This window comes from Prunus avium, chromosome 5 (genome assembly GCF_965620075.1).
Source record: "Prunus avium chromosome 5, drPruAviu1.hap1.1, whole genome shotgun sequence".
Lineage (NCBI taxonomy): Eukaryota > Viridiplantae > Streptophyta > Magnoliopsida > Rosales > Rosaceae > Prunus > Prunus avium.
In genome coordinates this window covers 11,324,796-11,347,467 of record NC_142288.1, presented here as the reverse complement: position 1 = coordinate 11,347,467, position 22,672 = coordinate 11,324,796, and the positions used below count along the sequence as shown (strand labels likewise).

At 37.6% G+C, this 22,672-nt stretch overlaps 3 protein-coding genes and 2 pseudogenes across 3 annotated transcripts; 2 read left to right on the top strand and 3 right to left on the bottom strand.

The window, feature by feature from the left end:
• Positions 1 to 85: 85 nt before the first annotated feature.
• LOC110757388 (DNA repair protein XRCC3 homolog pseudogene) lies at positions 86 to 1,000 on the bottom strand (annotated as a pseudogene).
• A 2,854-nt stretch (positions 1,001 to 3,854) lies between these two features.
• On the top strand, positions 3,855 to 4,454 carry LOC148294290 (uncharacterized). Its single transcript, XM_088253103.1, has one exon. It carries the CDS (start codon positions 3,855 to 3,857, stop codon positions 4,452 to 4,454), a length of 600 nt encoding a protein of 199 aa, XP_088109229.1.
• Positions 4,455 to 7,686: 3,232 nt separating this feature from the next.
• Positions 7,687 to 10,593, bottom strand: LOC148294289 (uncharacterized). The gene is made up of 6 exons (XM_088252910.1): positions 10,216 to 10,593; positions 8,858 to 8,942; positions 8,652 to 8,747; positions 8,119 to 8,567; positions 7,895 to 8,037; positions 7,687 to 7,814 (listed from the first exon to the last, which is right to left on the bottom strand). The coding sequence occupies exons 1-5, from the start codon at positions 10,542 to 10,544 to the stop codon at positions 7,896 to 7,898; spliced, it is 1,101 nt and encodes a 366-aa protein (XP_088109036.1). The 5' UTR covers positions 10,545 to 10,593; the 3' UTR covers positions 7,687 to 7,814; position 7,895.
• Positions 10,594 to 10,844: 251 nt separating this feature from the next.
• Positions 10,845 to 12,418, bottom strand: LOC148294288 (uncharacterized). The gene is made up of 4 exons (XM_088253685.1): positions 11,657 to 12,418; positions 11,432 to 11,581; positions 11,201 to 11,398; positions 10,845 to 11,087 (listed from the first exon to the last, which is right to left on the bottom strand). Exons 1-4 carry the CDS (start codon positions 12,416 to 12,418, stop codon positions 10,845 to 10,847), a joined length of 1,353 nt encoding a protein of 450 aa, XP_088109811.1.
• A 7,725-nt stretch (positions 12,419 to 20,143) lies between these two features.
• LOC148294287 (uncharacterized) lies at positions 20,144 to 22,241 on the top strand (annotated as a pseudogene).
• Positions 22,242 to 22,672: the final 431 nt, after the last annotated feature.

Genomic DNA, 22,672 nt, shown 5'->3' with positions numbered 1-22,672 from the left:
ATTTGAGTGCGAAATTAAAAGGCCTGGAATGTAATTCCAAAAGGATCCAAAACATTAAAGTTCTTAGAATTCCTTTATTACACAGTTACCCTGATACTCCGACTAAACCTTCTTTTCTGATTACAAATTCAGCGGATGCATAGGCCAGATGTGGGGCAAATACAAGGTGAAATGTCCTATGTGTTTGACTACATATAGTTGTTGAAGGAGCATTACGAATGTTAACCCCAATAGATTGCTCTTGTCTTGCCAAGAACACTCTTGAATTTATGCAATGTGCCCAAGCCAGTCCCAAAGCTGGACTCACCCGTCTGCCTGATGTGTCCAGGGACTCCAAGTTTCCCAACCTCGCCCCATTCACTCCATCATGTGGCCCAATAAAATCCACCACTTGGTTGGTGACAACCACCGCCAACCCAAACTTATTTGCTAAACCCTTCAATGTCCCAGATATGTTGAAGAACAATTCAGACCGCCGTTTCAAATCTGCCGGTGTTGTCTGATACTGTGATCGGAACAATGCACCAATGGAATCAATGACAATGAGTTTGACAGGTAGGCGGGTGTGATCAATGGCCATAAATGCTTCTATGTCTCCAAGGACATGGATGAGTTCTTGAGCATCATGAACACCACGAACATATATGTCTTCCAATGGCTCCAACCTTATTAAGTTGGGGTATGATGCATGATAAAGGTTGCCTAGTTGTTGCAATCGACGAAATGAGAAGCTAAATTCTGTGAATATGTAGACGGAGGAGCCCCCTAGTCCGCCATGTGAGGGTGGGAGCTGAGCTCGTACCGTAAGTTGGAGACAAAGCTGCGTCTTCCCGGAACCACTCTCCCCTACCAATTATGTTATGGAGTTGCAGGGTATCCTACCTCCCAAGCAGTGATCTAGTATTGGGCATCCAATGGATAATTTAGGGGTTGAAAGAGGAAGGAGCATGAGGTTTTGGGGTGTCATGTTTCTGTAATTTAGGGGGGGATGTGATGGTGCCACAAGGCATGCATTATATATATAGAGTTCATTTTGAAGGTCTGTAATGTAGGCCATATGTCTTTTAAGGGATGTATACTTCATCCTTTTTCCAGGTTGTAATTACTTTTTTTTTTTTATGTTTTTCACCAAATTGTTGAGGACCAAATAATTTGAAAAACATTCTGATGCAGTACGTACTGTAATAGGATCATATTGTAACTCTATCATCTCTCTATTGTACTCTTATTGACATAATATTGCCATTATACGCTTGTTTATTGTATAGTTATTGCTGCTATATCGCCACTCAACTGGACACCAATAAACTGTATACGCACAAATACAAAAAGAGGCATGATCATTCCATAAAATCCTATTTCCAAACTTACATAATACAACAACAGGCCACCCCATGGTTACATAATACAAAAAGACGCCACCTCATAGTTCCATTTCCCTGCTGTTGACAAATTCGAAGTTTGCATACTGTTCAAGTGTGGCGACCACGACCCATGAAATTCATGACCCCGCCCACAGTGATGTTGGCCCAGTTTCCTGCCGGATCCACTATTTTTGCAAACTTACGAAATAGTTCAAATCCCCTTTCCACTTGTTCTTGCTTCAACTTGGCCATTTCTTCTGATTCCTTGAATACCATAATTGCAGTGGTAGGGGCAATTTCAATTTTTCCTTTGATTGCCTTTATATGTACGAGATGCATGCGGGCATGATAACGAGAGCGAATTGTGCGCTTTTTTATGACATCCCATCTAGCTTGGCCCTCCACAATTTTTGATACTATGTCTGCATGGAGATTTTTCCAAAACATGATATTGCCTCGACACTACTGCATGCCATGGACCAAGTCTGCAGTGAGTGAATTGGGTGACTTGGCTTCTGTTTCAGTCTCCCCTTCTTCAGTAATTGAAAGCGTTGGGTTTGGTGTGAGGTTATGGTCCATGGTCTTCGATATTTATTGTAGGCTGGTGTATGACTTAATTGGAAAAAAGGGGGACTAAATGTGATGGGAGTGAAATCAGTGGGGAAGGTAATGGCTGCAAGCAGGAGTTAATGTGATGGAAGCTTTGATTTCAAACAACTGGGTTTATTAATATAGGCAGGTTTTAATGACATGGAGTAACAGAGACAGTTAGTGGCGGGAGGGATTAGGGGGAGTCATTGGCGGGAGGGATTGGCGGGAGTCTTAGGCGGGATAGTATTGGGCGGGAGTTATTACCCAATTGACTGTATGCCTTTTTGTAATATATTTCTATTTTGGATGTTCCGAAGTTGGTAATTTTCCCATTATGTAATTCAAATAAGGGATTTGCCTATTTGCCTAATTGATCAACTCATTCAAATTGACCAATATGGTTATTGTCTTATTTCTCATTTCAGCAATCTCAATTCGTTTCCATTTTTCCATTATTCATATTTTCCTATTTTCCATGTGTCATCCAATTATGCAATTATCAAATTATCCATTTTTTCATTATTTGTGCCTATTTTTTCCTATTTTGCAATTTCCCAAGTTTCCTTTTGTTCTATTTCCAGTTTTCCAATTTTTCAATGTTCCTATTTTCCCATTATGTAATTAAAAAAAGTTGCCTACTTTGCCTAGTTGAGAAAGTAATTAAAATTGTCCAATATGGTAATTGTAATTCGTTTCCAATTTTCCTTTTTTCCATGTGTCCCTGTTTCCTATTTCCATTTATCCAATTTTCAATTTTTGTCCAATTATCCAATTGTTCTATTAACCAATTTTCTTTTTTCCAATTGCCCTATTTTCTAAGTTTTCTATTTTTCCTATTTCCAATTTTCCAATTTTCCAATTTGCTAACTTTCCTTTTGTTCTATTTCCTATTTTGCTATTTTCCAAGTTGCCTTATTTGCTATTTTTCAATTATCCAGGTATCCAATAGTCCAATAGTCCAATTTTCCAATTTTCCAATTTGCGAATTTGCCTATTTTCCAAGTGTCCTTTTTTCCTATTTCCTATTTCCTATTTCCAATTTTCCAATTTTCCTTTTTTCCAATTTTCATGTTTTCAAAGTTTCCTTTTTTTCCTTTTTCCTATTTTCCAAGTTTCCTTTTCTTCAACTTCGAATTTCGAATTTTCCAATTTTCCAAGTTGCTTTATTTTCCAATTACCCAATTTTCCAATTTCCTATTTTCCAACTGTCCTTTTTTCCTTTTTCCAATTTTCCAATTTTCCAAGTGTCCTTTTATCCTATTTCCTAGTTTCCTCTTTCCAATTTTCCAATTTTCAAAGTTTCCATTTTTTCGTATTTCCGATTTTCCAATTTTCCAATTTTCCTTTTCTTCTATTTTCAATTTTCCAATTTTCCAAGTTTCCTTATTTCCCAATTTCCAAGTTTGCACTTTTGCACTATTGCTATTTTGCTATTTTGCAATTTTGCAATTTCCCATTAAGGTTTGCTTTTTTTCATTTGTAAGCCAATTTTATTGTTGTTAATGTAATGCTGTACTGCTGTAAATTACAGCCAAGGAGTTAATGGTGTAGTTTGCAATCCCATCAATTTAATGCACCAACAAAATACCCAATATATGAACCTTCGTATATATAACAGCAACATAGGCAGCTTAATTAACGGGAAAGGTAAACATTCATATCAGTCTGACTCAAAGGCAAAGGCAAACATTCATATCAGTACTTCATATCAGTCTTACTCAAAGGCAAGCATTCTCCACATTCATATCAGTACTTCATATCAGTCTTACTCAAACGCAAACATTCTCCACTAAAGCTAACCATATTGTCGTTTACAACTTCAGACAGAATCTACGTTTATTTGTTTTGTTGCAGTCGGCAGCTGTGAATTGTAGTACTTCAATACTTCAATACTTGAAGATGTCGGATGTACGGCCTCCAAACGAGCAAGTGAGTTACCCGGGGGACATGCCGTGGCATGTGCCATTCCCATCTCCACCGCTGACTCCCAATGATGATCCCACTTCATCTGGAAGTGAGGCCGACAGCACTGATCCCCTTGACAAAATCTGTGCCGTGAAGCAGGAGCTCCAATATTTCTCTAAGGCAACAGATTGGTGGGAGACCAAATGTGATCTTGATGGCCAAGTGATGGGAAACTTGGCCAAAAAGTTGAACAAAGCATTTGCTGGAGAAGTGAAGCAAACTCTAAAAGCAAAAAGTCGGAGCAAAAAGTTAGAGTCGTTGAAGTTGAAATTGGAACAGCGAAAGAAAGATGCCGTCGAAAAATTCACAAAATCTGAAGAATATAACCATGAAATGGTTGAATGTTTCAACACCGGCTTCAAAATGTTCCGAGATTATGCTTCGGTCATCTCACCAAACTACAATTGGAGTGAAATTGATGTAGCTGGTGTGTGGGATGTGCTCAATATGGGTGCTGAGGGAATGCCTCATCATAGTCTTGTGCGTGCAGCGAGGACAAAGAACAAAGACATGGATCTTTTGATGGACCTGTAGTAAGGGTGAGTACTGCTTCAGTTCATCTGACCCGAGTACATGGATCTTTTGTTGCCTTCGTTTTCCCTTCGCGGGATAGTATTGTTAAGGTTCGGGGGCGATTTGTTTTGCATCTGTGAAATGTACTGTAATGGATGTGTGTGTATTGTATGTACATTTACTTAATATTGCTGTTATATTGCGTGTATATTGCTTAATATTGACTTTGTATTGCATATATAGTGTATGAATATTGCCACTTATTGGATGTATAGTGCTAAACTATTGCTACCGTATCATCCATATATTGCTCCCGTATTGGCTCTATAGTGGATGTATATTGGTCTGATATTGCTATTATATCGTATGTCAATGGCATTTGGTCTAATTACACTCCACTTCGTTCAAAGTAATCCTGATTTCAAATATCACGGACACGACAATTGTTATCCATCCTTATATTTCCCAAGTTTCCTTTTGTTCTATTTCCAGTTTTCCAATTTTTCAATGTTCCTATTTTCCCATTATGTAATGAAAAAAAGTTGCCTGCTTTGGCTAATTGAGAAAGTAATTAATATTGTCCAATATGGTAATTGTCTTATTTCCCATTTCCACAATTTCAATTCGTTTCCAATTTTCCTTTTTTCCATGTGTCCCTGTTTCCTATTTCCATTTATCCAATTTTCAGTTTTTGTCCAATTATCCAATTGTTCTATTAACCAATTTTCTTATTTCCAATTGCCCTATTTTCTAAGTTTCCTTTTTTTCCTATTTCCAATTTTCCAATTTTCCAATTTGCTAACTTTCCTTTTGTTCTATTTCCTATTTCCTATTTCCTATTTCCAATTTTCCAATTTTCTTTTTTTCCAATTTTCATGTTTTCAGAGTTTCCTTTTTTTCCTTTTTCCAATTATCCAAGTTTCCTTTTGTTCAATTTCCAATTTCCAATTTTCCAATTACCCAATTTTCCAATTTCCTATTTTCCTATTTTCCAAGTGTCCTTTTTTCCCTTTTCCAATTTTCCAATTTTCCAAGTGTCCTTTTATCCTATTTCCTACTTTCCTCTTTCCAATTTTCCAATTTTCCAAGTTTCCATTTTTTGGTTTTTCCGATTTTCCAATTTTCATTTTCTTCTATATTTCCAATTTTTGAATTTTCCACGTTTCCTTATTTCCCATTTTCCAAGTTTGCAGTTTTGCTATTTTGCTATTTTCCTATTTTCCAATTTTAATTTTTGAAATTCCCAATAAATGCTTAGTTACATAGTCCTATTTTGGGTTGAAATCCACAAATTCCAATTTCCCATTAAGGTTTGGTTTTTTCGTTTGTAAGCTAAATTTATTGTTGTTAATGTAATGCTCTACTGCTGTAAATTACAGCCAAGGAGTTAGTGGTGTAGTTTGCAATCCCATCAATTTAATGCACCAACTAAATACCGAAGTACATGGATCTTTTGTTGCCTTCGTTTTCCCTTCGCGGGATAGTATTGTTAAAGCTTCGGTGGCGATTTGTTTTGCATGTGTAAAATGTAGTCTGTAATGGATGTGTATGTATCGTATGTAGAATCACTTAATATTGCTGTTATATTGCATGTATATTGCTTAATATTGCCTTTGTATTGTATTGCTAGTGTATGCATATTGCCACCCTATTAGATGTATATTGTCATACTATTGCTATCGTATTATCCTTATATTGCCCTAATATTGTGTCTATAGTGTATGTATATTGGCCTCATATTGCTATTATATCATATGTCAATGGCATTTGCTCAAATAAGTCTCCACTTCGTTCAAAACCAGGATGATTTTTGGCATGCTTGGGCCAAATACAACAGAAAAAAAAATTCATTCAAGCTTCTACAATGGAACGCACAATAACTGTTTTACATGCCCTTCCAAGACCAGTGTGAAGTATCCTCGGATGGTACTGTAGAACTCTAGGTCCATCCGGAATTTGATAGAAGAAAACTTATTCAGAATCTTTCATATTTGTAACCACTTTGCTTGTTCTCGGAGGAAGAAACAAAAATAATCATAATAATAAACGGTGTGATTTCAATAATTTCAAAAGATTGATGTCAATACTGTTTGTTTGACATCAATCTTTTGGGCATGTCTCACACAATTAAGCCCACAAAATAAAGTAAACATGCTATAAGCTCCACAGTAATATTTACTTCATCTCTATAATCAGAATAATGGGGGAAAAAAAGCACGGAGAAATACATGAAATGAAAAACAACTCGGCAGTGACTGTGAGATTGTGTACAAAAAACTTGGAACAACGTAACCAATTAAAGCTAAGGCATCGCATACAGCCTACAGAATATAACAGTGTATGGTCATCTTCTTTAGAATATTGCAATCAACACTTGGTTGAGACCGACCTGCAAAAACAACTGGGTTAAGTACAGAGATAGAGTTTATGAATGGCAGTTCCAGAATTAAGACCTATGTTGATTTGTAACTCCCACCGAGTCAGTTCATAGTGCCAAATGCAGCTATCTGGCACACAGATATGACAAGCCAAAAGATCCCAAGAAAAAAAGCAAACTAAACAAGAAAAAAGAGGCATGCCATAAATGGGAACCGGAGCAGAAAGCATCACATAAGCATAGAAGCAGATTGGCTCCATTACAATGTTCAAGAATGATGTAAATACTAGATAAAAGAGTTGTTATTCAAACCTCAGCAGGTTTCTTGGTTTCATTCCTGGACCTTCAATATCGTCTTGCACAATAGCATCATTTGACTTCGTCAAACTTCCAGACAAAGACTCCGCAATTTCTTTTAGACCCTGCAACAAAGTGGCATGACTTAAATACAGAAGGAAACTAATCCAATATGCAAGATGAAAGACGAGTGATTGGTACCTGCTCCAGCTAAGATCAGCAAACACAGTATGAGGTTCCAAATTCCAATAACAACATAATGCTAAGCAGAAAAGTAGAATTGCTGCCGACATTATTTAAAACGAACTAAGTCAAAACTAAATTGAGAAATCTTAAGAAAGCTGTATGCTTCAGTAAGTCCACTAACAGATTCCCAGTGCAGGAAATAAAATTTACCTATATCACATAAATTGCAAACAAAACCACAGACACAAAATGTGAACAATGGCTACAAAAGCATCCATAAAGAGCAACAATATTTATATATGGAGGTGTACAAAATAGGTAACCTTCAAAATCGAAACAGTGTGTGTGCCATGTAAGGCAATTAGCCACTGCTTCTAGACTGTACAATATTACACCTCACAATATACAGCAGGGCCAAAGACCCGGGTTGCTACACATAATAACTAAACCTAGTAGCTCTAGCAAAAAGGCAGGAATTTCCAGCAAAGCATCCACGTCTGCATCTTCATATAAACGAGTTCCTGACATAATTAATGAGCACAGTGAATTCCCAAGTCCTAAGTCCACACTCAACTAAATTCACAGACATGAAGACATATACCTCATACATATGCCTCCCCCCTTAAACCCTCTATTGCAAGCTTCAGTCTGTAATATTTGGTCTTCAAAGGGTCAATTGTATGCAACGAAATCCCAGCACTGAGATGCTCCAAGAATTTTACGGTCATGATTCCGCAAGACGCACTGTCAAGCCAATAAGTTGGGAAATTAGAACTGCATTTATGTAAAATAGTTTCTAAACTCCACTAAATTCACAAACCTTACCCATCTCGTTGTTGTGGCACATCTCCAATGGTGCAAACTGAGAATGGCGTAAAGCTTGACATCTGCAGCCCCCTTTGCTTAACCTCTTCATGCTCAGAAGCTTCATAAAAGTTCATATTGTACAGCACTTGTGGCAGCGTCTCGGCAATAGGGCGAAGCAGTCCAACCAGCTTCTTTGTGGCGGTAAAATCAGAGTACGAGTCATACACAGTTGCAGTATGATTGACGAAATCAAGTTCGATTGCAACCCAGTGGGACAATTTCAGATTATATGGAAAATAGACCTTCCTAACTTTTGTCCAAGCTTGGCCATACCCGTGTTGCCACGTACCACGCACATAGTGATGTATATTGTTCAGCTTGCTGGGTGTAAGGTCACTGATGTTTGAAGCAGCTGCCTTCTTCGCTCCACGTGTCTTGCCAGTCGCTTTGACCGGCTCTAGAAATTGCTGCACACATTGAAATGAAGCCATATTACATAATGACAACCAAAAGCAAATGAAGCAGTGAATGTTAAATGGTAACATGTTTACCTGCAAGCAACAATCTGCCGTTGTCCACTGAGTTCCAAATACCAACGGATGCGCGAGTTGCCTTTTCCGGATGAGAAAGGTTGCCATGTCCAAGTGCTGAAAGTTCACGTATATAATATCAGCACAATTTCATACAACTGTACACTTAATAAAGGTTAGAAAACAATTGAAGTATCGTAATAAAGTAGAGAATTGTGTATTCTTACCCTTGAGCTAATCCATTTCGTATCATCGATCAGTTTGTAGAAAAAATCAGCGCCCACCGAACATGATTCCAGCTGCACCTCCGCACTACAAGAGGCAAAAACGTAAATTCCCGATCAGAACTTAGGTGGTAACAGTTTTCACAACATATATGTCCCATTTAAAATAACAGTTTTCAGAACTTAGGCAAAAACGTAAATTCCCATTTAAAATCATTTATATTGTAAAATAATAGTCGTATACATGCTGTCAAATTATACTATAAGCACATTGGGCCGTGAGCAATCAATAACGTGGCCGTCATGCGGAGGCCCTACGGGCATAAGTTGAAATCCGGCTACAGTCCGGCTACAATGAGGGAGTTATATATGGCCCTTACGTCAGACAAATATAGAATTGACTTATATGTAGCAATTAGGTGAGACAAATATAGAATTCTTGCTAAGTAGGAAGCTACTTCACTGGGGAGTGGAATAATTTTGCCTCAATTGTAACAAAACTTTCAAATTCTATATATACATATGAAGAAACATTATAAAACAGGAAACAAAAAACTTGTTTGATTTTATCTCCATGTTTTAGTGGCCAATCATATTGACTTTATTTGTCTCCATTTTTGTCCCCTTGAGCACCAATTGAGAATTCTTTGGTAAACTACTTATCTCTATTTGTTTCTCCACTTGAAATTGTAACGACAACCAAGCAATTGTATTTGTCTTCTATTTCAACTCTGTTTTTCTTCACTTCAAATGTGACCATAAGTTCAATTCTTTGTTCGAGTAATAATTTGTTTTAGATTAAGAAACTCTTTGAACACATAACCATAATCCAAGAGGTAACTGCGATATACACTTTAAACACATCCTCGACTGCATTAATATTTTTTGTTATGAATAGAAACGTTTTATTGATAATCAAGAGGAAAAAACATCGATTAAACAATGAAAAGGAAAACTCCAGAACAACTAAAGAAAATCTAGGCAGCTATGACTGAAGATAAAACACTGAGGAAAGACACTAGCAGAGTCGAGGAACATGAGGAACATAACATGGAGGAGAAGACCAGATGCCATGGGCGGAAGGAGCCGCTATTACAACCCCTTCTAAATCTCTGTTATTGTCTTCTTTTGAGTCTAAATGTTATAATAATAAACTACAATTCAAAATTTCTTACTACCTATATTTAACAAAATACATTTAACAGCAGCAGTCAATATTTTTTTGCTTTAACAAAGTCTGAATTTTGTTCATCACAAATATACACATGTATATTAAAGCGAACTTGGTAATTCTCTCATTTCTATATCAGCACATACTAGCATAACATGAAGATTGGATTTTGAAGGTAAATAATCCTAACCTGATCTCGTTTTTCCAGCCAATGCAAAACTCCATTACTGCCTTCACATCTTCAATGGGAAGGGGTTTTGATGGATCAAAACATGGCGGGGTTTCAGTCGCATCCGACACACTCATCGTCCTCTTCTTCCTCAACGGATCAGTAAATGGACTACACAAAGTGTGGGACGGACGCTTCTGTCTACAGCCTTTACCTTTCTCTTCTTTTGTTTCAACACTTTTAGACCCTTCTCCATCACCAGCCATACTCACTTTCGGTATACTTGGAGGATTGATCGGACCTCCCGATGCCATACTATCACTTATTTTCCAATCTTCTAACAAAAACATCAGTCTTTTGCAGATTTCGTCACACCCGGCCACATCTTCCGGGGTAGGCAGCTTCTCGACTTGTGCATGCTCAGCTGCTTCATGCACTTCTAAGTGAGGAACGGAAGTGACAATTTCTGGCTCTTCGATTAGCAAGGCTGCGGATGGTTCGGCTCCATCACCGGGGCTTTTTGTTTCCATTGCTGCCGGTTCTATATGGGGACTACCACAGTCATGTAATGGTCCTTCATTCATATGAGGACTACGGAGGTCCTCATGTCCTTCCCCACCCTCATTCAACCCACTATTTATTTTTTTCAGCTACTCTATCTCCCCCTTGAAATAATGTTCCATGGAAGCTAGGGTCTTGCCAAAATCCTCCACTGATTGTTTATATTTTGCAGACTCTGTTTCACGTTTCAAGGACTCCATCCGTACAATTTCTTCCAACTGATGCACTCTTTTGCGAAGTCCTCGATTCGAAGCGGCTAAATTGGCCAATTCATCCTTTGTCCTTTCAAAGTCACGCTTCAAAGTGCGTAAATGAGTGGACGCGACTTTACCCTGCATTAAGTTATAATGCAAATGTTACAATATTTCAAAAATATTTCCCATCAACAGCAGTTTTTTTCCTATGGTATTATGACGTATATATTGAAAAAAAAAGTAATGCTTACCTTAGAAGACGATGGAAGGCTAGCAATTTCAGCAATGTCCTCATCTTTTTCTTGCACGGAGGCAGAAGTGCTGGTTTTTGGTTCTTCGTCATCGCCAATCAACTCAACAACTTCTTCAGTGTCATCAACATCGTCACCCCAACTCCAATACGGCTGCTGCTTCTCAATTACAGATGGGCGGAGAGGTTGCACATCAACCTGCATAACATTAGTATTATTAACAGAACTAACCTCTGCATTTTCAAAGACTTGGCTCATTACTTCGTGAAAACGAGGCAAACTATTGATTCTCCATTGTAGTATACGAGGGACTTGGGCATTCTGTTCGCGCACAACGATATGCAATGCAGCGAATGCTGGAAACACCTCAAAAGCCCATATCTGTTTTCAAGAAAAATATATCAATCACTGTAAACAAAGTAAATGGAACTTATACATAAACGGATATTTCCTCACCTGAAGTGCAAAGCCAAATCCTTTTATGTGGTACTCCCTTGGTCTACCACTTGCCATTGTCTTGGATTGCTTTGCTGATTTTTTGGTTTTTAAGGCTTTCTGGGGCACTTTGACTCGCTGGTACTCTGCGCACAGTGCCCTCAACAATGACGAATTTGTCTTGGCATATGACACAACACCCCACGGATACTTCTGGAAGTCTTCAACATCTTCGGCCAATTTCAAGTAGCGCATGTCAATGTTGACATGCTTTTCACTGCCCAACAGCACAAACACAGCAAAATATAAAAGCCCAAACTTGAAGACGTCCTCCTCATCACTGCAGTCGATGAAGGCTTGTTCGAGTTCGGAAAGGCTGACCGTTTTATTGTTGCAGAAATACTTCTTCTTCAATGAGCAGTTGTCATTAGTTGCAGTCGGAATGAAGGGAAGCTTTCCAAACTGCAGCCCTGTGATGACGCAAAACTGTTGCGCTGTGAATTGTATGACCTTGTTGCCAACGATGAATTTGATCCCATTGACTTGAGAAACTGTCCTCGGGTTTGCCTTTCTCAACAACAAGCCATGGATAATTTGTGTTGTCCACTTCAGGTCCTCAATTACTAACAAATGGCCAAAACAACTATCCTTGAACCTTTGTAACTGTTGCCGACTAAATTTGTCCTTAATTGTACAGATCGCTGTTTTTGTATGGGAAAAGGTCAACGCCTTTCCCTGGATTTTTTCATCCGCAGCAATCATCAACTTTGCTTTCGAGACCATATTTCCCTACACACCACCATTATACAAATAATTTCAAGCCTTTTAAATATACACAATTACAAGCAATAAACACACAATACAGATGCATCTCATGGCAATATGAACAAGATATATCAGTGATAAAACTACAATACAGCCCCAATAGAACTTTATATGCATTTCATGTTTGTTCACCAATGGCCCATGACAGAAAAAATACAAATTCATTGTACCTTCAACCCTTATCTTTTCTCTTCACAAGTCTTGCTCTTATATTTTCCCATTTCCTTCTCTTATATTTTCCAATTTCCTTATGTTATATTTTCTGTCCACAAGCTGTGCTCTTATATTTTCCCACGTCCTTCTCTTATATTTTATCTTCAAAAGGCTTCCTACAAAAGTTTTTCCCATTTCATACACCTACAAGTGCAAAAAATGGGAAAAACTTTTGACTACAAAGTAACTACGGAGTGAAGTGAAGTGAAGCCTATCGTCGGATTTGACACAAGGGGGTAATAATGACACATTGTGCAGAAAAACATCATTTTATTTGAAAGAAACAATGTAATTCGTAAGCAGTGAACAGTGTGGATATCAAAGATAATTTAATCCCAATTGCCATTATTTAAACCTCAAACTAAATATGTTGTGTATTCCAGGTTGATTCAGACATTGTTACATGTCAATAAATCAAGAAGCTGCGTTACGTAACCACAAAAAGCATGCTGAGAAATGAGAGGCATCACAAAAAACAGAAATCTAACCTCAAGGAGTCTGACAACAAAATATTTTATGTAGTCCCGTCCGCTATTCTTTACAATATTCTCCAAAAGATACAGTTATGGTGACTTCTGCTCACTAGAAACCTGCAAATTAGTTTCTACAATTAGATACTAAACACTAGTTACATCCAATATTGTTTGAACAAATAAGTGACTGATAAACCAAAGGCCTAACACGAAAATGCTTCCCGAATGAGAAGGGAAATGGGAAGGAGAAGCTATTTCAGTATAGGCTCTTCAAATCCATTTAAAAGATAGCACAAGCAACACATCTGCAGGTACTGTAACTTCAAAACTAGCCCATTGTGCACCCAAAACTAATATACATCCCCGCATATGGTTCTTTGCCCTTTGTTTACACATTCAATATTCATCCCCAAACTGAAATTCCAAATAATCACAACAGAATATGAAAAACAAAGATAACTTATCCATATCCAATATGCAAGCCCTAAACTTATCAATGACGTGTTTGTTTCACTGTCGTACAATGTATAGCCCAAATTACTTTCAAAGACGTACATTTAAAACAAGTCATAAAAGTGTGTCATTGAACTACATTTGTTGTTGTGGAACATGAATAAAACCATAATAAACCATTACAACCATAACAAACTAGCAATACAACTGCACTAAAATGAATATACAACGTCACTACATCAGCAATAACCCGGCAACAACAGAGCAATACAACATAAATACCAATAGCAAAACAACACCAGTGCAAGCATCATTCCACAAACATCAAACCCATTCACTGTTTCAAACAATGAATCATCGGAATCACAACATTTCAGACCTAAACCAATTTCAGTGAAACCCCTAAACCAATTTCTGAAAAACCCCTAAACCCTATACCCATTTCAGAGAACTCACTAAACCAATTTCAGAGAAAGCCCTAAACCTAAACCCTAAACCAATTTCAAACAAACCCATAAACGATTTTCATACAAACCCATAAAACCTTCGTTTTCCGTAAGAAAATTTCGATGAACAGTACCTGGTTCATGTAATCGATGGCATTGATCTTCAATTAACGGATTCCGCTGGGAGAGGAAGAGAGAAGAGAGAGTGAGACCTGAGCCACCAGAGACTGAGAGCGTGAGAGCTCAGCCACGAGCGACGACAGAGTGAGAGTTGAGTGACCAGAGAGTGGAGACTGTGAGAGACGGAGCCAAAGAGAGAGCTGATTCGCGAGAGGTGATTTTCAGAAAAAGTGTTAGGTGAGCAATAAGTGTACAATAATTTTATATTTATAGGTGTTAGTTGTAAAAAAAATTTGGGGGGGGGGGGTGGTATTTTTAGTTAAGATTATAAAATGGGGGGTATATACCGCTATTTCCCAATTAAAAATAGAACTAACACATGATGTTTTCTGATTGGTTGGAACACATCACACCGCCACATGGCAGCGTGTGATTGGTTGGTCCAACATCAAATCGTTGAGTTGGACATTGACTCAGATTTTGGATTAGGTTCTCTAGTACTATTCCATAAGCTCACTCCATCTAGGCCATTGATCTGATTTTAAGATCAGATTTGGACCATGGATCAAATCAAAGACTTTTGACTTGATCTAGGCCATATATTGGTAGTTGGGAATGCATATGGACTATCCATCTCAAAGCTATCATGCACCTCCTCACACTTAATAAAAAACACATCTTTTGATTTGGGTTTTGAATTAAATATTAGAATGGATCCAAGCCATTGGAGGATTCTATAAATACCCCATTCCCTCCTCCATTTTTATTCACACCAAAACCTTCAAACCATTCTTCATCTCTCTCTCCTCCTCCACCAAAATCACTATTTCGACCTTCTTTGAGTTACTATTCATCTGGGTTACTATTCATTCAATTTCATTATTCACTTCCCTAAGTTAATAGCTTATGTTTCCTGTTCATTTCAGGAAGTTACTATTCATAGGCACTATTCACAACGGGTTTCACTATCCATCACTCCTCCAACCAAGGTGATCTCTATTCCTTATGTCATTTTTCATTCACTTTAAGAATCCTATGGTCTATTTTCCTGTTTTCCTTGGACCATAATTATTGGACCCCGTTATACCTATTAATATTCCTTTGGGCCTGATGTATGGATAACATAGGACTATTTGGACTTGAACTTTACCGTACCATGAAACTAACAGTTTTTGGACCAGGAATGGAACCTCAAGGATTGTTTTTTGGACTTTTCAGAATATACATACCTATGTGCAATTATTGAGGATTGAATTATAAATTGGACAAAGTTAAAGTACCAAAGTGCCAATAAACACAAGTATAAGGACTTCCATGCAAATAAGGGATTTTTAGTAACATTTTTGAATGTTGTACTAGGACTCAGTTTCCCAAGAAAGCCTGGTTTAAACTCAAGGCGTATAAGGCGAGTCAGGTTTGACCGCAAACATGAGTGCAAGTTAAAGTTCATGGATCGGTTTCTAAAAATGAAACCTATGAAGTTCCATGGGGCAATAGAAGCCGAGAAAGTTGAAGGTTGGCTCAAACATATTGAGAAGAAGTCAGACAGGCAAGCGCCACATGAGTACTGTGTGAAGTTTACAACCCAGATGCTGGAAAATGAGGCAAGCAACTTGTGGGACACTGTACTCCATCAATGAGGTATGCTGACACAATTACTTGGGACTAGTTTAAAGAATACTTTCTCAACTGGTATTTTCTAACTACCCCCAAGCAAACCAAGATCCAAGAATTCTTCGCCCTAGAACAAGGCAAGATGACTGCGGCTGAGTACATAACAAAGTTCATGGAGCTAGGAAAGATTTGCAGCTTCCTTGATGGTGGATGAAGATATAAAGGCAACTAGGTTTCGACAAGGCCTCAGGCATGGTATCCACCGACACCTGGTTGCTCAATGGAGCAAAACATATCAAGAGATAGTGGATGCTGCCTATGCGTTTGAGCAAGATTACCCGATGAGTCAAAAGAAAAAAGTACAACAAGGAAGGTTTGAATATGGAAAAACAAACAATCCCATAAAAAGAACTTTGGGGAGAAGAACGATGAAGGATCTAGTAGCAGAGGGCCAACCCCAAATAAAAACAGGACTGCCACCTGTTACAAATGTGGCAAAGAAGGCTATGTCAGACCCAACTGTCCACATAGAAACTAGACTGGAGTACTAGACACACCAAGGCATCAACCACCGGGGAACGAAGGTGGAAACCATGTTGCTCGACCTCCACAACAAGCTCCACATAGAGGAAACCAAGGAGGACTTAGTAGGAGACTTGAAAATTAGAAACAAGGAAGGAATGGAGGATGAGTGTTTGCCGTGACATGCAAGCATGGAACGAAGAAGAAGAAGCTGCACTTGATGGTACAATTATTTTATCCAACACTCAACTTCATGTCTTCATCATTCATCAAGGAAGCTGCAAATCTTCCTAGCTTCGTGAACTTTGCTGTGTACTCAGCCACAATCATCTTGCCTTGTTCTAGGGCAAAGAATATTTGGATCTTGGTTTGCTTGAGGGCACTTGGAGAATACCGGTTGAGGAAGTATTCTTCAAACTTGTCCCAAGTAATTGTGTTAGCATACCCACCCCATTGATGGAGTACAATGTTACATCAGCTGCTTGCGTAATTTTTCAGCATCTATGTTGCAAATCTTACATGATACTCATGCGGTGCATGCATAGAGTCTAACCTCTTCTTAATATGTTTGAGCTAGCCTTCGGCTTTCTCTGCTTTTGTTGCACCATTGAACTTCATAGGTTTCATTTTAAGAAACTGCTCTAGGAACTTTAACTCACTCTCGTGTTCGCGCTCTACTTCTTTCACACTTTGTGCATTCCAATTGTTTTGTTGTAAAACTTGCATCATCGCTTGGACGATGGTTACCAGTTCTTCAGGATCCATATTTTAGGTTTGGTGTTGTGCACAGAGTTTTCGCAACAACTTGTCAACATGAAAGAGAATTGTAGGAGAAAAGACGATGAATAGGAAGCATATTCAAGATTCCAAAAAACAAGGAAGTTCAAAAAAATTCTTGGAAGAAGTCCAAAGAACTTATAGAAATGGAGAGTCAGGTCTTTCTGAAAAATATATTTAATTATTCATAATAAAAATTTTGTAAAAAAAAAAAAACTTGTTCAAAATCTTTTGAAAACAAAATTTTCTTTGACACCATTTTTTTGTCACGCCCCAAAATTAGGATACGCAACAATAACACGTACTTTGATTAACTCGAAAATGTAACACCTAATTTTAGGTGTTATACTTCCAAGATTCCCAAAATAAATTTAGGCATTTGATTTATTTAAAATGAGTGGGATTAGAATTTTAGTGGCAGCATAAAATGAATCACACATTATATAAAGTTTATTGAAAAGAGAAACCAACCCTTAGGCCATGGAATAACACCAGTAACCTCATAAGTTACTTTACAACGAGAAAATAAAAATACACGCCATCCTATACATAACTTACTTCTATACAGAGGAAGGGGAAGATCAACGAGCACACTCACTAAGAGGAAAATAAGTAACAACATGTAGGAGGTGTGATATGGAATAGGAACCAGTTATTGGGGGGGTTCGAAAAACAGCACCAAGTGATGCTCATGGATTTTGATCTACATGGAAAAGTAGGGGTAAGCATCACATATGTTGATCTGCCCAGCAAGGTGTTGGAATTTTAAAAGGTTTTAACATTTTAACCATTTGATTTATTTAATTATTTTGGCTGTTTTATTTTATTTATTTTGGGGGGTTATACATATTAAATTTTCAGGTTTTATTTCTATATTGAATGCCTTAATTTTCTGGTTTAATGTGGTGAAGGTCACATGTTATTGGATGCCTATAAAAGGCCACTCCTCCTTCGCATTTGAAAAAACACAATACACCATTAGAAAATCACATACCACAATCACCACCACAATCTGATTCTCTCATATTCTACTTTTTATATAATTTCTCTACGTATTTTATTATTTTGGGAAATGGTTATGAGACTTGGATACCTATATCCGTCTATGAACATGACAAAATTGGGTGACATTGAAATCACAGTGACCGAATTTAATTTTGAGCTAAGTTCTAGTGACCAAAAATATAATTAACTCTTAATAAAACACTATTGCTTTGTGTGAAAAAAAAAAAACCTAACACAACATGTGATAAAACCCTAATTTGTTCCAACCTCCAAGGGCACAATTGGAATTTAGAGTAAAAAAAGTGTTGGGTCTGTTTAGTAAACAGTTGGGTCCGACTAGAATTTCCAAAAACCTAGTCCACAAATTAAAGCGCGAGATTTTTCTACACTTTTTTTATTTTTCACTTTTTTATTTTTCGCGTGATTCAAACTCTCTCTCAACTCTTGCTCCGCCTCCTCCCTCCTCTCTCAATTTCACTGCCTCAGTTCTCTCTGTAGTACTATCATCCTCCACTCTCATCTCACTGCCTCTTGCTTTCCATTAAAGGTATGAAAATTCTGAATTTTTCTTTATTTCTGATTTTATTTCTTTGTTTTTTACTGTTTGAATAAGTGGGTGTTTTAGAGGTCGTGTTTTTGGACTGTTTTAATTTAGGTTGATTGAATTTGGACTGTTTTTGGGTTTTACCATTGCTGTGCCAAAGCAAAGTGTTGGAAAAAGAAGCTTAGAAAGGAAAAAAGGGAGAGGTGCATAGGTTTTTGGGTTTTGCCATTGAAATCAATGCATTTCTTTGTATAAATTGTTAGGATCGGTTAGTGCTGGAATGAGAATCTTCACAACTAAAATAACAATGTATGCAGAAAAATAAAGAACACCAGAAATTAACGTGTTCGGCAAGCCTACATCCATGGGGCAGCAGTATAAACTTCTTCTACTTTAACAGAATAATGGGTACAACAAGAAAGATCTTATCAAGCCAATGCCCAAGGCTTGATGATACACATAGAGAAAGTACAATGACACCACACTATACTCTCCCGCTTTTACCTCACTCACCCACTTAGAGTGGTACACAATTAACTCTCTCACTCTCACAATATTAGAGTGGAATACTGATGGCTTTCAGATGGTGTTCTCACACTTCTCTCTTTGCCTCACGATTTACGTCCACACCTGAAGGACTGGCCTCCCTTTTATAATTAAGAAAAGAAGGTTTGGAAGCTTTTGGATTTACTTCCAACGGATATGAGGCATTGGCAACATCATTTTGTCCAACACCCATCATTTGTCTTTTTAAAATGTTTCATCATTGTGTTGGCAATGATATCCATCTTTTGACTGCACCGAAGGCATATTCTTCTCTCATAGGCTAGACCCATGGTAATACACCAACAATCTCCACCTCCAGTCCAGTCCATGAGGGAGGAATACCGCGCCTGGCCCCAAATTTAATTGGAGTCCATTCCAGTAGCTTTGATGCAAAAATCCAGCTTCTAGGTACTTGTTTACTTTTGTAGGGGGAGCTTTATCTTGGCAATCTGAGCTGCAAAAGTGTGTTGCTTTATCCATAATAGAAGCTGAGTACATAGCAGCTACAGAAGCATTCAAAGAGTTATTATGGATGAAGCAGTTCCTTCAAGAATTGGGTTTGAAGCAAGAAGACTATGTAGTCTATTGTGACAATCAGAGTGCTCTTGATTTAAGCAAGAATTCAACATATCATTCCTGAACCAAGCACATTGATGTACAATATCATTTTATAAGAGAAGCCATTGAAGACAAGTTGCTGCAGTTAAAGAAGATTCATACTGACAAGAATCTATCAGACATGTTGACAAAGATTGTCGCTAAACAGAAGCTGGATTTTTGCATCAAAGCTACTGTTTAGCGACAATCTTTGATGCAAGTATGGAAAGAAGTCAAGTCCATAAACTATGAGTGGGGGAAGAGAACTGGGAAATGGAAAGACGTAGGTTGTACTAATTGTTACAAGAAAAGATCAATTTTCTTTAATCTTCCTTATTGGAAATCACACTATGTTCGACATTGCCTCGATGTTATGCACATTGAGAAGAATGCACTCGAGAGTGTATGCGAGAGTATTTTCGGTACATTATTGAACATTCTCGAGAAAACAAAAGATGGTGTGGCAGCTCGTGAGGATCTTGTTAAATTGGGGGTAAGAATTGGTTTGGCGCCACAAGTTGGGGAGAAGATAACTTTTTTGCCTCCATCAATGTGTACATTGAATAAGAAGGAGAAAATTTCAATGTGCAAAGCATTGATGGGTATAAAAGTGTCTAACGGCTACTCTTCAAATATAAGAAACGTTGTGTGCATGAAAGAGTTGAAACTACTCGGTCTTAAGTCACATGATTGCCACGTATTGATGCAACAATTGCTACCCGTTGTTATACGTGGTGTGTTGCCTAAACATATTAGATATGCAATAACGAGATTTTGTTTCTTCTTCAATGATTTATGTAAGAAAGTGGTGAATGTACCTAACCTTGATAGGATAAAATCGAACCTTGTGGCAACATTGTGTTTGCTTGAACAATTTTTTCCTCCATCTTTCTTTGATATAATGGTCCATCAAACTGTGCATCTTATTAAAGAGGTTCGATTGTGTGGACCAGTTTTTTATAGATGGATGTACCCTTTTGAAAGATACATGAAGGTATTAAAGGGTTATGTACACAATCTTGTGTATCCGGAGGGTTCTATCGCTGAACGCTTCCATGTGGAAGAATATGTACAGTTTTGCTCAGAGTACATGGCTGATTTAAGTGCAATTGGGGTACCTATCTCGTGGTTAGATCTAGCAAATACTAGCACTGCTTTATCAAGCGCTGTTATAGAATCAATGCCGCATGACAAATGGGAGTAAGCACATCGAACTATCTTAGATAATACAATGGAAGTTGATCCTTACATAAAGTAAGTTATCTTTTAAAACAACTCTCTACTGTTGTTTTTTTTGTTTTGTTATTAAGTCAGCTTAACATTAGAATATATTGGAATGTTTTACACTGAACATAAGCACCATTTGAAGGAGACTAATCTTAGGAAAGCAAAAGATGAAAAAGGGATACAAGATATGCACAACCGAAGGTTTATTAGCTGGTTTCATCATAGGGTCAATTGTGTTTATAGTACTAATTTGTGTTGAACATATTTAATTAGTACAACAAACAAATTTATTCTGTTTTATTATCCTAGGTGGGTGGTCAATTATGCATGAATATGAATGCGGTGACAGACACCGTAAAGTGGTTGGCTCAAGGACCTCGAAAAAGAGTTATGAAATATAGCGGTTATACCATAGATGGATACTGATACCACACCAAAACCCGAGACAACAAGCGTGCTGTCCAAAATAGTGGGGTTTACTTGGTAGCAAGTACTATGCAAGTTTCGAGTGCAAAGGATAAAAATCCAATTGTTTCAAACATGAAATTTTATGGGGTTATTGAAGAAATATGGGAGCTTAATTATCATCAGAAGGGAGTATGTACTTCCACATAGAAATGACCCAGAAGCCTTGAAGGAGCCTCCTGAAATGTATGACTTCATTGAATTATCAGATTGGCAAAGTTTTGTAATCTCTAGATTGAGTGAAAATTGGCAGGTATGATCAGATTTGTGAACACCATCATATAACTGTAAATATGACACAAACTTTCATAGATTTGTAAATATGACATAAACTTGTTGTTTATAATGTAGGAAATCCATGAACTCCAAAAGGAGAGTCGCAGTAAATGTAAATACCATCATACAACTAGCCGTAAAAGATATATTGGAGTGGTAGAAGAATTAGTAAGTATATATATGGAGAATCTGTATATAGCTGGGTCAGTTGGAGTAAATTTCTTTGTGCTAACTTTGGTTTATCTTGAATAGGTAGATAAGAAGATAGTGGCAAAGGATGAGGAAGTAGATCAAGCTCTTCTATGGAAGGTAGCACATGAAGATAAGAATGAGAAGATTGTTGATGAGGAGGTAGCTAATTTGGCTGGAACAATTGTAAGTATATATATAGAATGAAAGTCAATTGTAAGACAAAAATATATCTTTCTAATATATATATGTGTATCTTTCTAATTCAGGAAAAGTTGTTGAAGGAGAAAGAAGAAGGCCTTATAATCGTATAATGTCTTAGCTATGACTTTGGGGACCCCTGAACATGCTGGAAGGGTGAGAGGTGTGGGAGGCTTTGTGAAGCCAAGTGTGTTCTTCAACGTTCCTAGGAAAAAGAGGGAGTGTGTGTCAAAGGGAATGTTGAAAGAACGAGAAGCTTTGCTGCAAGAGACAAAAAAGATGATGGAAGAACAACACAAAAAGCACGAAGCTGTGCAAGAACTTCTTCAAAAGCAAATAGAGATGCTGAACGTGGCGATTTCCGATCAACCTTGTAATGTATCTACCTCATCCCATGTTCCAAATATTTCTCCCATGTCTGAGAAAGCATCAACAAACATACCATCAAAATTTGTTGAAGTTGTTGCTGGTAAAGAAGTTTATGAGGATGGTTGTGATGATGTGGTGGAGCAAACTGAAGTTGAGGTGAACAAGGTAATGTTTA

Coding starts and splice junctions, on each gene's coding strand:
- LOC148294289 (XM_088252910.1), bottom strand. CDS start 10,544: ATGTTTTTGTTAGAAGATTGGAAAATAAGTGATAGTATGGCATCGGGA. Junction 8,748..8,857: donor CGAAATGGATTAGCTCAAGG/GTAAGAATACAC, acceptor GTGAACTTTCAG/CACTTGGACATGGCAACCTT. Junction 8,038..8,118: donor GTGCCACAACAACGAGATGG/GTAAGGTTTGTG, acceptor TTGGCTTGACAG/TGCGTCTTGCGGAATCATGA.
- LOC148294288 (XM_088253685.1), bottom strand. CDS start 12,418: ATGGTCTCGAAAGCAAAGTTGATGATTGCTGCGGATGAAAAAATCCAG. Junction 11,582..11,656: donor GATTTGGCTTTGCACTTCAG/GTGAGGAAATAT, acceptor TCTTGAAAACAG/ATATGGGCTTTTGAGGTGTT. Junction 11,399..11,431: donor AAGTCTTTGAAAATGCAGAG/GTTAGTTCTGTT, acceptor AATGTTATGCAG/GTTGATGTGCAACCTCTCCG.
- LOC148294290 (XM_088253103.1), top strand. CDS start 3,855: ATGTCGGATGTACGGCCTCCAAACGAGCAAGTGAGTTACCCGGGGGAC.